This window comes from Sinocyclocheilus grahami, unplaced genomic scaffold (genome assembly GCF_001515645.1).
Source record: "Sinocyclocheilus grahami isolate Dianchi unplaced genomic scaffold, SAMN03320097.WGS_v1.1 scaffold33.1, whole genome shotgun sequence".
Lineage (NCBI taxonomy): Eukaryota > Metazoa > Chordata > Actinopteri > Cypriniformes > Cyprinidae > Sinocyclocheilus > Sinocyclocheilus grahami.
This window is the reverse complement of record NW_015505212.1, coordinates 3,017,677-3,037,275: the sequence shown is the minus strand read 5'-3', so window position 1 is coordinate 3,037,275 and position 19,599 is coordinate 3,017,677. Positions and strand designations below refer to the sequence as shown.

General features: G+C 38.4%; 1 protein-coding gene across 7 annotated transcripts in view; it reads left to right on the top strand.

The window, feature by feature from the left end:
• The window catches only part of LOC107580481 (signal peptide, CUB and EGF-like domain-containing protein 1), an 82,344-nt gene that overhangs the window by 34,226 nt on the left and 28,519 nt on the right, over positions 1–19,599 (top strand). For 5 of the 7 annotated variants that reach the window (XM_016266181.1, XM_016266201.1, XM_016266178.1 and 2 more), the window contains exons 6-8: positions 9,793–9,918; positions 11,008–11,124; positions 17,152–17,241. In XM_016266181.1, the coding sequence (XP_016121667.1) occupies positions 9,793–9,918; positions 11,008–11,124; positions 17,152–17,241 (333 nt within the window). The remainder of the gene's footprint in view (positions 1–9,792; positions 9,919–11,007; positions 11,125–17,151; positions 17,242–19,599) is intronic. The other 2 variants (XM_016266213.1, XM_016266208.1) reach the window with 1 other exon arrangement.

Below are 19,599 nucleotides of genomic sequence, written 5' to 3'. Positions count from 1 at the left end.
CCTAGAAAGCTATTATTATCAGAACACGTGAGCATAACGTAGTGGTTAACAGATCCATGAATGAGAGGGCAGTGTTACCAGAGTTGCCCATATATCACACCATGTTACAACACAGTAGGGCTATTGCAGACAGAAACAATACTGTACTACATCGATGTTTCCTGTCGGCTCAATTTTTTAGTGTACTTTGCTGTTCCAATTCGCATAAACGGTATAATATGCAGAGCGTCACACCACGTGAAAGTGAAACCTGAGCGGTGAACTAATTTTCGGCAGCCGAAATTTCGGTGCATCTCTAATTATTGGCGACATCAGAAATGGATATTATATAATAGATGCTTTTTTGAACATTTTAGCAATTTAAAAATATTTTTAAAATTTTTTGTTTTTTACACTGCACTCCTGCTCTCAACAGACGGCACCCCGGTTGGGAAACACTGCTCTAAGTCTTATAAAGTCACATGATAGCTTTGTGTACAGACTCAAATTTAAGTCTAACCTAACCTATACATACTGTAGTTAGTTACTATAGTGTGGAATTATCTGGGTTGCAAGTGCAGGTACAGATCATAGGCTGTATTTTTAGCTTCAGTCCATCGCGGGGGCATGTGCCCCCTCAGATTTCTGAGCCAAGTGGATTTTGAATGCAGCTTCCAAAAGACAAAAAATAGGCGTATTATACTTTTTATATTTGATACAATCACACCGGTGTGATTATATCGTTCAGTGCGGCACAGCATCAGCTGCTAAATTCAAATCTGCGTTCGCGCTTTGGCTGGCACTGAGCCAGAGACAGATGCGTTTGTACAGTGCTGCATTATAACCAATCACACACGATTCTGTTGAGCTTATGAATGCAGTGACCAATCAGAGGCATTCAGGTGAGTCATCGCTGAAACGCTGTGTTTTGTTCACTTGCTTGCTGACTGAATTATCTGGCAAATGCTCTCATCAGAAACAACAAAGTGCAGATGTGCGTACGAATGTAAGTAATATATTCATTTAACAGAGTAAACCGCTTCAGTGATCATAATGGGAGTTTTTGAGAGTGCCTGAACTCTGGCTAGACTGAATGAAAATGTTATTTGATAATGTAAATGTTCTTTACTCTCTGTAAAATTAAAGTGTTATAATTAGTAACGTACAATATTGTTATTTAAGGGGTCATATGATGCGATTTCAATTTGGGGTGTTACAAGCTCTTGGTGCAAAAAGAAGATCTGTAAAGTTGCAAAGACTAAAGTCTCAAATCCAAAGAGATATTCTTTATAAAAGTTAAGAGTCAACCACATCTACCTAAAACGGCTCATTCTAACATGCCCCCACATGTCTACATCACGATGTGGGAACATTTGCATAATACCGTTAAGGAGTCAATTTTATTTTCGCTGTAGTATTGTTGTTGCCACCGCCATGTCATGAAGGCGCTGTGTGTTTCATTGTGAATGCGAAACTACTTTGTTTGGTCTTCCAAAAGAGGACGATATCCGCTTCGTCATGCCTAGAGCTGATCCGTGCTGCACTCTTAAAAATAAAGGTGCTTCATGATGCCATAGAAGAACCTTTTTGTCTAAATGGTTCCATAAAGAACCTTTAACATCTGAAGTACCTTTCTGTTCGACAAAAGGTTCTTTGTGGTGAAAGAAGGTTCTTCAGGTTACAAAAAGGTAAGAAAGAGATGGGTCTTTAAAGAACCTTTGACTGAATGGTTCTTTGTGGAAACAAAAATGGTTCTTCTATGGCATCGCTTGAAGAACCTTTTGAAGCACCTTTATTTTTAAGAGTGTGGTTGCTGAGGAAATACATCAACTTCGTGCTGTCGATCGCCGGATCGGCTTTCACCGTGGACGAAGCGGAGTCCAGCCCGGGGTCGCCACATGTGGTTGCCGCAAGCCCGTCCGCCGCTGCTCACTCAAGCCGGCCTCCGCTCACTCTAGGCCGCGGGCCTCTGTTCACTGTAGCCCGCCGTGTGTGACACTGTGTTTCGTTGTGAAAACTAAACTACTTTGTTTGGCCTTCCAAAAGAGGACACGACTAGAAATCAGTGGTTAAGTTGTATTTACAACACTGTTCCAGAACAGTTCAACCGAAATATTCCGATGTGTCCAGCGCATTTTATGGAGGACTGTTTCCTGATCCTGGGAGAGTAGACTACAATGCCAGCTGTTCTGACTCACAGACTGTAAGTACGTTTTTATATTTAAAGAATTTGCCACTGATGACCATCACACGCTTGAGGTATTCAGCCAATCACAACGCACTAGATAGCTGGCCAATCAGAGCACACCTCGCTTTGTAAAGATCGACGCGTTTCAGAAAGGCGGGGCATAGAGGAGAAACAATAATGTACAGTATGTGGAAAATAATGTGTTTTTTGAACCTTAAACCGCGTAAACATTTCATTACACCAAATACACAAAATAATGTTCTTTTTAGCAACATCATATGACCCCTTTAAATTCACATTAAATGCAAAGTCAGTCGTATTAAAAATATTTTATGGCATAACACCCATATCTAGTACTTAAGTAAAAAGTCGGGTTTTTATGTGTAGTAAATAGATTACACTATTAGTCTACTTTGTCCATCACCATTTATTGATCAAATAACAATCTATAAAGGTGCAAAACGCATTTACTTAGGCTACACATATTTGAGAATCTAGGGTGTTTTTTTTCTTCTTCTTTAGATTCTCTTTCTCCCACTTTTGCTATCTGACTCTTTCCTCACTGAAGAAAACAGCTGCACTGTGTCAGGAGGCTTAAAGTGTGTGTGTTAGTGTATGATCACACTAAAGTCACCAGGTCTTTGTAAACCTTCATGTTCAGGAAAAGACATAAGTAGAGAGAGAATAGAATCAAACATAGACCCTGGAATACCGTCTCTTTCTCCAGTCACTGTGTCATCATTAAGGGTCACTGGGTTAGCCAGGGAACGTTCCAGAAAAAGGTCCACTTTAATGTTAACCGTAATTAATACCGCTGGTTATAAATACTGTGATTAAATATTAGCTTTTGAGGTGAAGTAAACTTCATAAGCTTCTGCGTTTCCTCTTTTGCTCTGTTTTTATAGTTTTCTCTCTGTCTTTTCCCTAACAGTTTTTTTCCAGAGCGATGTAGTTTGACTGTTGCAGGTGGAGTCATGTTGGTAGGAGGGATGGACTGGCTATACGGAGCATCGGAACTTTTCCCTTGACTTGAGGGCCAGCTGTCGAAATCTGTTTAAATATACAAAGCAAATATACTTAGATTTAAAGGAAGAAAATATTCTCTGGCTGGTTCATTTAAATGGACTTCTCACCCCAAAGGGAGAATTCTGTCAGATTTTTTTTATTTATTTTGTCTTCAAAAAAAGTGCAAAATCACCATAAAAGTAGCCAAAAAAAATTGTCCATTGTATTACACTCTCTTATAAAGTCATACGATAGCTTTGTGTACAGACTCAAATTTAAGTCACTTTTCACTTATAATCCACTGCAACTGGAGCGCGAGAACTGGATCAGTTCAGTACCAGATATTCAGACTGGTTTTGTAAACCAAATCAAGTAAGGATTCCGTTTTTTGATTTTAGTCTTACGCCTGGCCCTTTTACTGTTTATTTATTTCTTCATTTATTTAGTTATTCATTTAATAACAGGTTTATTACAGTTAACTACTAAAAATGAAAAAACATTTTTTTATTAAACTTTAACTAAAATTTAGATTAAAATGGAAAATATAAAAACAAAAACAGATTCAATATGTTAATAAAAATTATAATAGCATCTTGATACTAAAATAACACTGTTTATATAGTAATATATTTTTAGTTATAATATTTAGTCATTCAATTCATTTAAAACTATTTATTTGTTTTAATAAAACGAAATTGACAATATGTCTAAAATGTGGGTAAAATATAAATGTGTATTTTGAAATGCTCTAAAATTATTATATCAAGAACTTAATAAAATTCACAGTTTATATTAAATGTATGTGGTAATTACTATAGTGGGGAATTATCTGCTGTGGGTTGCAGTTGCAGGTACAGATCATTGGTTGTATTTTTAGCTCCAGTCCATCGCCGTTTGGAAGAGGTGTCCCAAGTCCAGCTGTGGTGTTTTTTTCTTCAGATTCTCTTTCTCTCTCTTTTGCTATATCTGACTCTTTCCTCACTGAAGAAAACAGCTGCACTGTGTCAGGAGGCTTAAAGTGTGTGTGTTAGTGTATGATCACACTAAAGTCACCAGGTCTTTGTAAACCTTCATGTTCAGGAAAAGACATAAGTAGAGAGAGAATAGAATCAAACATAGACCCTGGAATACCGTCTCTTTCTCCAGTCACTGTGTCATCATTAAGGGTCACTGGGTTAGCCAGGGAACGTTCCAGAAAAAGGTCCACTTTAATGTTAACCGTAATTAATAAGCTTGTGTGTGTGTGTGTGTGAGAGAGAGAGAGAGAGAGAGAGAGTGAGAGAGAGAGAACTTGTGACAAGCTGTTAAGAAAGCTTATGTTTGAAGAAGAGATTGGGGAGGGTTTTTGGAAAAGGCTGTTTTCAGTTGAAGGACATCAATGGTTGCTGGTGAAAAAAGAGCCTAATTGAAATTCATGGCTTAGTACCTATAGCATTGTGCATTTGGAGAGAGATTGCAAGTCTGACAGATTTAAATTAAAATGGCATTTACAAGAGATGGGAAAAAGGGGGCCTGTGGATATGTTTGTGCATGTGTGTGCACTTGTGTATAGGTAACCTATTTTTAAAGATAATTTGTTACTTCAAATGACAGAAAAGTTTTTTTCTCTTCAAACTTGATCACACATGCTTTTAACCAGGGTTTTACTGTTACTGTGGAAAATTATTCACTTCCTGTTAGCCAAAGGGTCATATCATAATTTTTATAATTAGTATTATTAGTCACAATTGTTTTGTCCAAAACAGTCATCATTTAGTTTTTATTGACCCTTTTAACCCTTTCTATGATCTGTCAGAATTTAATGGATGCTTTAGAATTAAACATGCTACTGTGCCTTTAAGATAAAAAATGCATTTTTGCATATGAAATGAGTAAGAGTGCTTTTCTGCTCCAGTTTACTTCAAAATGTGCCAAACAAACAGATTAGATAGATTGAAATGATCTGTAAGATTAAAAAATAAACATTTTCACAAAAAAGAAACTGCAGAGCAGTAGGTGCTACACACTGTCAGAAACAGCACAAAGTATAGCAGATTTTCACTTTGTTTTTTGTCAGAAAGTTTTTAACTCTTTTATTTCTAACAGCTAACAATTATACACGTCAGAAACACTCTAGATCATGTTTTAAACAACTGGGCTCCTCCTGTGATATTCCTGTGTTAGCCTCACCTGCTAAAACAACAGTTCTCCACCCTTATAAAGAGTTGTTGGATGTGGAGGCCATCTTCAGAGGTCTTTTATTTCAAATGTATCCAAATTACGCTGACGTTCAGCGTTACAAAGACAGATTCCATCCTATTCTCTCCATCTATGGACATCTGAGACTGTTTTGTCGGGCCAGAAGTAAAGCCGGGTTAAGCTGCACTGTAATTGGTGTATAAATTATTATACATTAGACTTTAAAAGGTGGCTTCCCTTTTGACATTGCATTTGGGGCTTTTAGAGCACTTATTTTAAGTGGTGGGTTTATTGGTTACAGAGCGCATGGACACATGGAGTGCATGCTGATATTAAACACAGGCACATACACGTATGTGCATGAGCCTGCTGTCTTTTTCTCTCACAAGCACCCACTTAAAATTTCCCATAATCGCATTTTTTTTTCTCACATTTTCTTGAGTGCTGCTGTGGATATACACAGATGGAGGAATGACGAATTAGTTATGGTGAAAGGGGTCAATATTTCGTTTTCCTTCCTGTCTGTGTTCTTGTGACAGCCGTGTGGCATGTTTAAAACTTTGGCCGGGGCGAAGGTCTCATTTCATCTCCAACACTTCCAGTTAAAACACCACCAAAACCCTATGCGGCCTAATGAAGTCTCATAGTAGTATAAGTCTGCCAGTCGCAGTCCTAGAGTAATGGTTCATAGTAAAAATGCTTCATAGTAGCACACATTCACACTCTCTTACTGTTGGGTGAGAAATGTGGCAGATCTCTTTGTCATTTAAAGGTCTGACACCCTCTCCAGAGTTCATGTTAATTGGGCACATCAAGGTGTCTTCCAAGACGCCGACAGAAAAGCAGCCCACTTTAGGCTCTGTCCTGAGAGCACTTAGCGCTTCTGAAGAGGCTACAGAGGGGGCAGAGATGCAAGAACCCGCCATGTTTCCACGGAGACTTGCTTTTGTGTACACACACATTCTTTTCTCATTGTTTAGCCTGAAGATGAGGAGGATGTCCATTAGAGAAGCCCAACAGTACCTCTCTGGCATCCCTTGTCTCTGTCTTTTTTTCAGGGCTTTTATGTTATCGCTTTGTTTAGGAAACTAGGAGGATTCGCTAAGGACGGTGAGATGCTATGGTAGATAACTGCACTATACTCTACATAAAAGATCAGAGGGAAAGGAAAAAGCTAATTGAAATTTCTGACATTTTCTAAATTGAAAATTGTCCATTTATGCAATGTCATATATATATATATATATATATATACACACACAGAGGTGGAAAGAGTACGAAAATATTCTACTCAAGTAAAAGTACCATTACATTAATGAAATTTTACTTAAGTACAAGTACAGTCTAAAAATCTACTCAAGTAAAAGTAAAAAGTAGCTCGTTTTAAAATTAATTTATTTAGTTACATTTTAACAGTGGGAGGGAGGCAAAAATGGGATAGGCCAAGGATGTCAAACTCAGTTCCTGGAGGGCCACAGCCCTGCACAGTTTAGATATATCCCTAATTAAACACATCTGATCCAGCTAATCTAATCATTTAGGCTTATTTGAAAACTACATGGTGTGTTGGAGCAGGGTTGGAACTAAACTCTGCAGGGCTGCGGCCCTCCAGGAACTGAGTTTGACACCCCTGGGATAGGCCTATAAATCTCAAACCAGTTGTTTTTTAATAAAATAATCAGTTATTTAGAATAAGACATTTGGGCTGTTACCAGGCAAATTAAATCAGTATCAACAAAATTCATCTTTTCAATGCAGAGGAAACACAAAAGCTTAATCGGAAGTGGCATTTAGATGTATTTACTCACTGTTTAATGCAGAACATGAATGCATTTAACCTGCAGTTACAAATGCAGAAATAATGTTTTGATATATAAGACATAAAATGTTGAATACTCATTTGAAATTATAAAAAAATAATAAAATCAAAAGATACTTTAAATGTGAAATTAAAACCGCCAGTAGGTGTCAGCAAGTCACTGTTAATAAGTGAGTCATTGCGATTGAACCGATTCATTTAAACGGTTGATTCATTCAGGAATGAAACACCATCATTGCTCAGAGATGCAAAACTGTGCTATGGTGGCTGTGTTTGGAATTATTTTTGTTGTCGAAATAGAGCAAAAACAGGCAATATGATGTCTAAAACGCAAGTCTCTTATGGCGCTTTTCCACTGTGTGGTATGACTCGGCTCGGTACGGCTCAGAATGGCACGGTTCGGCTCGGCACGGTTTGCATTTCCACTGCAGTTCAGTACCGCTTTAGAGTGGGCGGGATTATTCACATGTCGTTATAGTTGCGCCGCCTCTACTACCACGACTCCTAAAAAAACCTGTTTCATTCCGCATCCCCCCATCAAGCTCTCGCTGGATCTGCTCCTCTGCTATCAACGAGAGGAACGTCTGTTCTTCCGCAACAGACAACAAAACTTTTTGGTTGTTAAAAAAAAGGTGCACTCGTTCAAAACAGTTGCGTTCGATCCTTCGGTGGCTGTGCTGATTTAAATCTAGCGGTTCTTTTGTGTTTGTGTCGCAAGTTCAGTGACGCAGGTAGTGACGATTCTCTCCGGCCAATCCGTGATCAGCAGAGTTTACACGTCACGTTTTGGTTATGGTACGGTTCACTTGGAACCCCAACCGAAGTGGTACTTAAAAAAAGTACCAGGTACTGTACCCAGTGGAAAACCCCCCAAAAGTGAACCGTACCGAGCCATACCGTGCCGTACCATGCAGTGGAAAAGCGCCATTAATTAACTTTTTTAACAGTTTATTGAACTGTTGTGAGAAAAAATCTATATGTAGTCATGCTGGTTTTTGGAGGAAAAAACGGCACTCTTCGTGTGATATTGATTTACTATGAAATGATATAAATATATAAATTTTCAGCCCCTATATCTTCAGTTTTGTGATCATTCTAAATACATTTTAACAGACTGAATCACGCAGTGAAAGAACGCACTCTAAATGCGCGCGCTCTAGTCTAATCTACTAGACTTCACGGCACTCTGTAGGAGTGTTTTGTTTGGTTTTTGGCAAAATACTGATAATGTCATCGCACATAGTTAAAACAACAATTACGATATTCTCGCAGATGATATAGCCTATATCGCACAACCTGCACCACTGTCTTTTTGGCTAATTTGTGCAAAACCTTTTGCTAAACTGTCAAAGCTTCATTTTAACCACCAATGCAACGATGCAAGCATTTACCTTACCTATACATGCTTGTGAAGGGTTGATGTCGAGATTTTATAAGCTGCTAGTTTGGTCTCCCTAGGCAAACACAGCTTGCACTGCATAATAGAGCTTAAATATGGCCAGGGGTTCACTTCATTTCCTTCGAGTTCAACTTCATCAGAATACGACGGGGTTTCGTTTTCAGCTGGGTCTGCACCATAACGCCTGTCTTGTTTTTACTCAGTAATTAATGTGTTTTAAAATGTAGCGAAGTACAATACTTCAAACAAAATATACTTAAGTAAAAGTAAAATTACGTATTTAAAAATTACTTAAAGTAAAAGTACACAAAAAAGCTACTCAATTACAGTAACGCGAGTAAATGTAATTCGTTACTTTCCACCTCTGTGTGTGTGTGTGTGTGTGTATATGTATATATATATATATATACAGTATATACATTGCCATATATACTGGTAATATATGTCATATAGTGCACATATATTACAAAATATACTGGTTGTATTTCAATGCAAGTGCAATTTGAGTTTACAAATCAGAGTTTTCAAGCTTGAACTTGAAAAAACTTGAAAAATCTTGAACAAAAATAATTTAATGACAAGATTAGTTGAAAAATCAATTTATGAGAGTAATGACTCACATTTTGGTCTATTTTTCACATATAGTGAACATATGTCAGAAGATTTGGAATATAGTGCATCACTTTTATGATACTTTTATGGTCTTATTTAAAGCTTTAAAGCTCTAGTTTAATAATAAATATAATTAGAAAAATTGTAATTGTTTGGAAAAAATCAACCAGTATGTTCTTCATAATCTATCTTTTTGTCTTCTCTGTAAGAAATTAAGTCATACGGGTTTGGAACGATATGAGGGAGAGTAAGTGATGACAGAATTTTCATTCGTGGGTGAATTATTCCTGTGGGTGAAACATGAGGAGAGATGTTGCAATCTCAGAAGAAAATGGGGAAAAATGAAAGAGGAAAAAAGGAGTGTAGATGTTTGCTGAGCATGTTGTCCGTGGAGAGAGTCTTTGTGTGTGCTTCCACAGGTCAGCCAGTGTCAGTGTTGTTCTGTGTGTGAAAAAAGGTCCTGTGGCAGAAACATTAAACTAATTTACACCACTCATAAAAATCACACGCTCATCTCCAGGAGCCTGTCAGAGGAGTGTTTGTAATGGGAAGATCACACGACTGTAACTCAGGTTTCTCTCTCTGTTTTTCTCACTGTCTTTCTTTCGGCAGATGGGATGAACTGTATGAATAAGGACCATGGCTGTGCCCATATCTGCAGAGAGACTCCCAAAGGCGGTGTGGCGTGTGAGTGCCGCCCAGGATTTGAGCTAGCTGAAAATCAGCATGACTGCAAATGTATGTATCAACTTTCTGAAATTACTGAACTTACCAATTTCATTCTGTTCCCTCTCTCAGAATCCTAAAATTGTCATACATGAATTATGTAATCCCTGGCCAGAATAGATATTATATATATATATAAAAAAAAATAATAATAATAATAAAAAAATATATATATATATATAATTTTAGAATTCATTTTTATTTATTTTATAATATATAATTTTATTTTATTAATTTTATATCTCTGCTGGTCATTATGGATCTCAACAAGGCAACCTCTTTATTGAAACTTATGACATGACTGACATGACTGGATGTGTACAACATTTTTAACATATTTGTCAGAAATGCTGTTTATGTCTTCAGGTGTAAAACCTTTTATAAAAGGAAAGAAATACTTGATGTGCACTTAAAATGACCACATAATTATAACTGATGTAGCTACAAATTATAATGTCATCATGTAAGTATTGATCTCATCCAAGTTAAAGACACTTGTTTAGATTCTTTTCAAGTGGTATGAAAAATCCCTTAGTTTCCTTTCGGCCACAAGTTGGCTTCTCAATATACATTTCAAAGGAAAACGTCTGGTGGCGTCAAAGCTAAACAACAGGTTTTCTTATTGATTTTAGTCTGTCCTCTAATACTGATGTCTCCTTAAACAAACCACCTCAGCCACTGATCTGTCAAGGACATATTGGTTTATAATGCTGTGCCTCTGGCCTGAACATCTGGAGAACTTTCATCTACAATTTGTCATTCTTCTATTTTTAATACTAGTGGGAAAACCGTGGGCCAAAGTCCTTGAAACTCCTTTTCATCCAAGTATTGCACAATGTATTAGATGTGAAATATTTAGTCAGTTGTCCAGTTGTCCTCTTTGTCCAGCCAAAGCCCTTTGACATCAGCAAAAGCCTTTGGACACATTCTGTCTTCCTTTGATAAGTTTACTTTACTATCCTAAATATACAAGATTATATAAATTTTTATATAGCATTTTTCTACATCTGTCCATGACCAAATATGTACCTTGATTAAAAGGGTGTCCATGGCGGTACACTTTTCTTTTTAGCCCTCCTCACAGTTCTTGTGTGTTGCCAGTGACATGTAACTATGGAAACGGTGGTTGCCAACACACATGCGATGACACCGACGTGGGGCCCGTGTGTGGATGTCATCAGAAATATGCCCTGCATTCGGACAGCAAGACCTGCATTGGTAAGTCACTCTCTCTCATACACACACACTGCCGTTTAACTCTTCTTCATGGAAACCTTGGCCTCGTCGTATTTACACAATGAGCCAAGGGAGAGAGTGAGGTGAGTGAGCCTTACCAGGGTTATAAGTGCAAGGCTGTTTCTGACAGATTGGACAGAATGTTTGTTGAAGGAGTTTCTGATGGTCCATATCACCATTACAGCACTGAGGGTCCCGGTACGCTGCGGTAAAGAGAGTGCATTGGGTTCTGGCTTGGCTAACCCGAAAGATTGGCCTCACATCTCAGAGACGAGCACCCCACATCCCAGCCCATGTGTCATCCAGGAACAAACCTCTTCCTTGTGGTTGGGGGATCTGTAAACATGTGCAGTTCAATTGTAGCATCCTTCAGTCATGAAGCAAAACTTTAAAGGCATAGTTCATCCAGAGATGAAAATTCTGCCATCACTTACTCACCCTTATATTATGCCAAACCTGTATGACTTTTTGTCTCCCGTGGAACATGGAAGGAGATTTGAACGTCTCTTTCCATAGAGTGAAAATGGAGGCTGTTGAGCTACAAAAGTAATAGAAAAACACCATAAAAGTTGTCTCGAATCTCATTTTTGTTCACAAAAAAATCTGGTGTGGTTTTAATGCACAGTGTTTAATGTGCACAAAGGCAAATTATATTTGCATATAATTTTATAGTGCTTTTTTGTAGGAATGCATGATAAATCGGATATATTGCTTATTAAATTTAATTGTGCATGTTAATTTCTGCCTGTTTTACATTTTGATTGCCTAAAGCTCAAAATTAAACAAAAAACATGAATAGTTTAATAACACTATTAAATATAATCTTTATCTGAGATTCATGACTATTCATTTTTTGTACTTTAGGTTGTAATGTTGTAATGGCTAAATTTAAAACAAATGAAATTGGCTTATCAGTATCAGACAGGATTGTAATATCAGAGCATCTGTACCTTTTTTGTAGCTTCACAGCCCCTGTCTTCATTCAGTTTTATTAGATGTCTAGTGGAGCTACTGAAATGACCAAAAACACCTACAAATACAATAAAATACTCTCTAATCGCATGTGCATATATTCAAATATGACACAACAGGTTTGTCATTAGTAACAATGACGAGATGAGAAAATTTAGAGATTGACCTCATGTTTCATATATTATCTACAAATCCCAGCCCATGTGGCATCCATGGAAGCATCCAATCTGGATGGCAACTTGCTTTAGCAGTTAGCGGCTAATTCAATGATGGAAAAGCCCATTAGTTTTGACACTCGGGGAGCGACACAGCTAATTTGGTCATTCATCTTCTCATCTGGCTTTCATGCTCTCATTGTCTCACACACACAGCTCCATGCGACTATTAGAGCAGAAAATTAGACTTCTGATGTATCTTTGCTCTAGTGAAACTACGTAAGAATGGGTTGGGTGAAAGAGATGTGTGTACTTGTGTCGATTTGGGAAGATGTGCTTGATGATGGAAATTTCATCGCTGAACTCTGTGTGCAAAACACATTCATCATCCTGATAATGGTGGAAAAGCCATCCAGTCGGCCCATGGAGTTTTGCCATATTTGCAGAAAGGGAAAACTTAATATGCCATGTGGGTACGGCTGCATCCACGGGCAATACTTCAGAAATGAAGAGGAAATAGGGGTTTTCTTTCTTTTTCGGTTCTCTCTTTCTTTAGAAATTCAGGAAGACAAATGACCCGCTGCAGGTAAGTTTAATTTTTATGCTTGTTTTCTTAGGGTGAACCTCATGTCCTCTGCAATGTTTGACCGGCTTTTATGACTTCTTGTGCCAACGTGTGTGCATGAGTTCCAAAGAGCATCTTTTATGTCATTTGGCTCTCATAAGTCTTTGCTGTCTCCTCAATGAACTTGCTGAAACTGAAGGCCAGCTACCACATCATTATCTGATGAAAGTTTCTTCCGGTTACAAGGCTACATACGCCCCAAGTTTAACATTTAGATCAGTCGTTATCATTACTCAAGGTGTGCGTAAGCATAAAACCTTCCAGACAGTGTGTGTGCACATGAGCTGGGACTAAAACATTGTAATGAGGAGATTGAGACTTAATAGTTGGCAGGTGGGTTTAGTGGGCTCAAATGGGCTTGTGAGCAAGTGAAGGGCCATCAGTCATCAGAAGCACACAGGAAACACATTTACACTGTTATATATTTTTTACCGCACCGCAGTGTGACCAATCAGATCCTCACGCTCAGTCCAAGATACTCCAAGATTTTTAGTGACATTAGAAGTGTGTTTAAAAGAGCATTTTGTTTATGTCGTCCTAGTATGTCAGTCGCCTTGATGCAAATGCACAAATGCCTTATTTATAATCAGGCATGATTGATTTTTCCACAAGCTTCCACAAAATTGTCCAGTAGCAGGATGGTTACAGAGATAACATAAATACTATTTGGCTGGTAATGTGATCTCAAAATGGTAAAACAGCTTTTATTATGCTACTGTTTTGTCTTAATCTCATGTGGTTGTACATAAATTCATATTATTTTTCTTCTACTATTTAAGATTTTGTTGTGCAAAACATTTTAATGAAAGGAATAATGCGCATTGGGATAGTTGAGCCCAAAATGAAAATGGTCTCAACCTTCTGTCATTGCAAACCTGTATGATTTTCTTTGTTCTGTGAAAGAATAAAAGAATATATTTTAAATAACTTTTTTGAAATTAAAGTAAATAGGGTCCACTGCTGTTCTGAACCCATTCAAGGAACATATTAGTACCTAAATGATACATATTAGTACCTTTTACAAGGGTATTGCCTCCGAGACAGCTTTTGTACCTTTTTTCTGAGAGTGTGTGGGGGAAAAATACACTGCAATTTTCTCAAAATATCTTCTTTAGCTTCCTGAAGAAAGTCAGTCAGTCATACAGGTTTGGAATGACATGAAGGTGAGAAAATGATTAGAATATTGATTTTTGAGAGAACTATGGCTTTAAATAGTTACCTTTTAGCATAATTTAAATGAATTTTTTATGGTTGTATACACACACTTCCATTGGTCACAGGATCATAAGCACAAAATTGTTTTTTGTTGTACCTGCTGATTGCCGTACACTGGATTGGTTCATCTCTCTCTGGCAGCTTAGAGCCCGGAGCAAATTCTCTCCCATCAAACTCAATCAATTCTTCCTTTCCAGCCTCCACGGAGCGACACCAAACGGCCGCAGGGACCAGAAGAGGAGTGTAGAGACTGCTCCCAAACCATCCCTGTCTCCCCTCTCCTCCTTTCTTCCTCCTCCTCTACCTCTCTCTCTGTCTCTTTGGACCCTTGCTGTGGTCTGTGTGTTTAGCTGTGCTGTGTGGGTCTGGTCTTTCCCTGTGTTTAGCGCTCCTTTAGGATCCCCCTTTCGCTCCTGTGTGTGCCGTGTCTCATGGGCTCCCTGCTCTTCCTCCTGCCTCTCTGGTGAAAGTTACTGATTGCCTGTCTTGTCTGCAGTTTAAAGGGTGATTCTGACTGGAATAAAGAGGTTTATAAGCAAATCTACTAATGAATGCAAGAAAGAAAGGGTAAAACGGGTTAAACACACCTCTCAATTGCAGCCTGATCAACGGTAGCGCCCCCACCAATCAGAAAACAGCATCCCTTCTGACCAGCCAATCTGTACACCAGTCCCGCACCCCTGCCTGACCCTCTGAAATCAGTCAGCCAATGGCATCTCTTCGTCTTTGATCCCTCCCACAACAAGCATGAACCAACCCCATCTGCAACCTTGAATAAAGTCACTAAACATTGCAAAACTGGCCTCCACTCCACTTTCATCTGTCACTCTTTTTTTCATTTAGAGCGTCCCTCACTCCTCCTCATGCCAATTGCATGTTTTCCTTCTCCCTGCACTCTTGCTTTCTTTTTATCGGCTCACTTCCTGTCCTCTCACCCTAACGCATGAGCTGTCATTCGTCTGCATGGTTTTGTCAGTGTGAAATTTGTTTCTATTCTGTTGTTTTTCCTTCTTTATTGGTAAAAAAAACATTAATAGTAACCCCTCTGTACTTTTTTTGGTTACTGTAGTCACATTAGAGTTAGTGGATAATTGATCATTTTGTCTTTTGCTTATCTATTTAATTTTTCTGTGACATCGCACTCACTCCAACCTCTGATTGGTGGAGTCCTCTAAATGTGGCCAGTCAGAGCCAAGTCTGTATACATTTAAATCATGAACACACAAATATACAGATAGATTTCTGTAAACATGCGCATCCAATGTTATTTAGTGTCCTCCAGTCTGTGACTGAAGACGGGAGGACAAACAGATTTTCAGTGCCTGATCTTAAAGTGAGGGTTCACCCAAAGCCATTTACTCTTCCTCATGTTGTTCCAAACCTGTATGACTAACTTTCTTCTGTGCAAAACCAAAAGATGGAAAAAAGGAAGATAAAGTGCAGACTCGTTTTCTTCCATATAATAGGACAAATGCTGTCACTGATAAAAATCACTGGTCTCAATTTTGACCTTGTACGTTCAAATATGGCACATGAGGACGTGTAGCAGCAAACTTGCTATGACGCATTTCAATGTGCCATTTTTGAATTTATACAAATAAGATGATTTTCAGCAAATAAAGACTTAACATTTGGTCTGTTCCTCACACAAAGTTATCATATGTCATCAAAAATTTTGAAGTCATACATTCAAATATTCCACATCAGGACATATTGACTATTTTTGACATTAAACTTGGCATGTTGCATCTTGATGTACCTTATTTGAATCTATGCAAACAAAAATAAGATGATTTTCAGCACAACAAAGACTTACATTTTGTTGTTATTCTCACACAGTTTATATATCTTCAGAAGCCTTCAAATATTGTCAGACGGGCTATGTTTATGGTGCGGGTTTTTTTTCTTTTTAGAGCTTGACAGCCTCTGTTCCCTTTCGTTTAACAGAAAAGAGCAGTGTGAACATTCTGCTTAGTATTTACTATTGGGTTCTACCAAAGATAGAAAGTCAGACTGGTTTGGAACAGAGAAATAATGAAAGAACAGTCATTTTGGAGTGATCTGTCCCTTTAAGGCAAACATCCACATCCTGATTGGCCCTTCTTGCCTCCACCCATTCAGGATTGGCTGCCTTCGGCCCAAAACCCCACCCCCTTACACTCTAACACCAATCCTGTGCTTGTATCTGCATGCTCGGAGGCCATTACCGTCCTCACGACACGCACCTGGCCATTCCCTACACTCGGAAAGCAGTTTTCTGCATTGTCTCAACTGTCAAAGCCAGTAGTAATATGTGTTCCATAGACAAACAGGCAACCAGCGCTGCCCCAGACTCTGTTATTCATCCACCTCTCGGCATGCCCCACCTTCCTCTCATGGAACCCACCATGAGATCTCCATCCTTCTCATGTCATCCTCCTTTCAGCTCCTCCTGTGTCACTGAGTGTCTACAGTGTCCTTTCTGTGTCCTGTTTTGTCATCATCTCATGATCATGCAGTTTGTCTTTTGACTTCTATCCATCCAGCCCCTTCTTTTTCTGTATCTCTCTCTCTCTCTCTCTCTCTCTCTCTCTCCCTCCTCCACTGCTCGTCCTTTCTGTTGCTGAGGTAAACAAGTGGCCGTTTGATATGGAAGACGAACTACAGCGGAAACAGCATCTTATTGTCAATCTCAGCCCCTCCCGTCCAAACCCTGTCCCCCTTTTTGTGAAGCTCCTCCCCATTCCCATGTTCGCCCCCCCCCCCCCCCACCCCCTTTCGGGAGATCTTGATATTCTTTTATTTATCTTTTATTTGTACATGTGATTAACACTCTAACAGGGTTATTTGCGCTTCTTCATGGCTTTATGCCTCTTGGCTTTGGTTTGGGCTCAAACGCCAAGATGGTCAGGCAGCCCGCATCCTGGCGTCTACGTCCACGTCAGCGGGGGCATGTCGCCAGAGGCGGGTCGGCCTGTAGCGGGGCTGTCTGTGCGGGCGATGGACATTGGGCTTTTCATTAACCTACTCCTCCCTGTTTGTCCCTTGTCACTTGTGTTTTAGAGAAAGATGAGGCTGCAATTGAGAGCTCTGAATTCAATACCACGTCAGTAGCTGATGTGGACAAGCGGGTGAAACGTCGTCTACTTATGGGTAACTCTTTTCTTCCTCTTTCTATGTGTTGCCATGGCGCTTGAGCTTCTACCCCCTCGTTTCTTTCTTTCCTTTAGTTTGTTTGAGTTGCTTTGCTTTCCTTTGCCCCTCCCCCGAGGTCACTCGTTCGATATTTCTGTGTCTGACCCTACAACAAATTAGAGAAATGTCCCTTCAAACATGACAAGGTTCATTTTGTACTTTCCTCAAACTGTCTTCAACGCCGTCGCCTCTTCTCTTTGACAAAACAACACAACAACTAACAACTGACTGCTTCCATCCACTCCCATTTCCAAAGACGGCAACAAAATCGACACTGGATTGCTCTACACTGGATAATAAACCAATCCTCGCTTTTCCAGTTGATAATTTTTAAGTTTGACTTCAACATTAGTTGCAATTGGACAGTTTTAGACTGTGATTAGTTGAACTGGAGGAACATTTGTGGGCTGAATACTGAACAAATAATGGCAGGATCATTTTATGGAAGAAGAATGACATGAGGGTTGTTCAGACCGTTCCACATCATAGGATGCTGTGGGCTGTGGTGAACCTCAGCGGAAGATGCCTGACATCATTTTTTACGCTCTATTAATAGTATGTGTTCTTAAAAATTAAACATTGGCATTTATCATCTGCCCGCATTTACCCTCTGTCATCTGCGCTCCATAAACTTAGTGTCTGTAAATTTGCTCACCATTAGAAATGTTTCTATTCTCCATGCTCTTCCTATTTTAAAGTCAACATGAAATGCGAAACCCATTTTACTTTCGCAGTGATGCTTTTCTAATTGAAACAAACTTCAAATTGAAAAATTTTGGTTTTGATTTGATCAATTGGGAAAAATGGTTGCTAAATACCAAAATGGGCCAATAAATGGTGAATGTTTTGTCATTTATATGAAAAAAAGTGTAATACAGACTGGCTGCCAACGGAAAAATAATTCTTACCTGTATAATGGTGTATTTCATAACCCCTTGACAGAAAAAGAAAGTCATAGAGCCAAAGCAAGTTATGCTATTGGATGCTTTTTTTCTAACAATAATACTGTGCATTGATGAATTGTTCACATTAAGAGCAAGAATGTATTAAGAAAGTAAATAGGTCAACTTTGGTTTCATGTTGAGTGTAATGTGTCTTTAATAGAGGAATGATTGTTTCCAGGGTGCCAAACAGAAATGCAGAATAAAGTTTTAGTTTCCAGTCCATCTGTTACAGTTAGTTCTCCTAAGAGAGAGAAGATAACTCACACAGACTCAAACCTCAGAAATATATCAGCCATTTAGCCATTTGTCCTTGAATTCATGAACCAAGGCCAAGATGTTGTCAGACAGACAACAGATCTGCCTTTGTATGGCAGAAAAACTGTTTGTAAAGTATTTGGGAGGACAGACACTTTTTTTTAACTATGAGGTAGGAGAGGGCTCATTTGTTTTCTTTTATTATTATTATTATTATTATTATTATTTTGTGACTCAAGAATAATTATTGATTCATCATATAAGCAAGTTTTTATTATGATTTAAAAATAAGTTATGTTTGTAAAAAAAATAAATAAATACACATGTGAATTACTTCTATCAGGTTAAAAAAAGATTTAACCAAATTGCAATTTTAGGTACACCCAGGAACCTGATGATGCAGAAATATCTGTCTTTCACCCTTTATCACCATCCTTCTTTCTTTGATTATTTCTGATAGTGTCTTTGGTTTATAACATTACTTTCTCCCCCCCTGTAGTACTGTAGCTACATTGAAGAAAGACAAAAGGTTAACCCTCCTTTGCTTCTCCCCCATTTTAGTTTGAGTTTGATGTCCCCCTTGAGCTGATATTTAATTATTTTCTTCCCTATAATGTGTTTGTTTCTTTTCAAAAATCCTACTAGGCCTAGGAATGTTTTATGGATGGGCTGGAGCTTTTTTAAATTCTAAATTATTTTCTTCTTCATTATTTGGAGTCCCTACCAAGTATTGAGTACATGTACAGTAAATGAACATTCCAGAAGGCCAACAATTCACTAAAAAAGTATTCTAATTTGTTGAGATAGTGAATTGGTGGGTTTTTGTTAAATGTGAGTCAAAATCATCCCAATTAAAAGAACCAAAGACTTAAACTACTTCAGTCTGTGTGCACTGAATTTATTTAATACACGAGTTTCACAATTTGAGTTGAATTACTGAAATGAACTTTTCCACGACATTCTAATTTATTGAGATGCACCTGTATGTATATATATATATATAGATCATACCATGAACTGTTTGGAGAGGTTGTGAAGACTTTTGAGAACTTGTCAACAAGTCACATGTGATGTCACCACCGTCTAACTCACTGACCTCATTATTTCATCAGCCAGT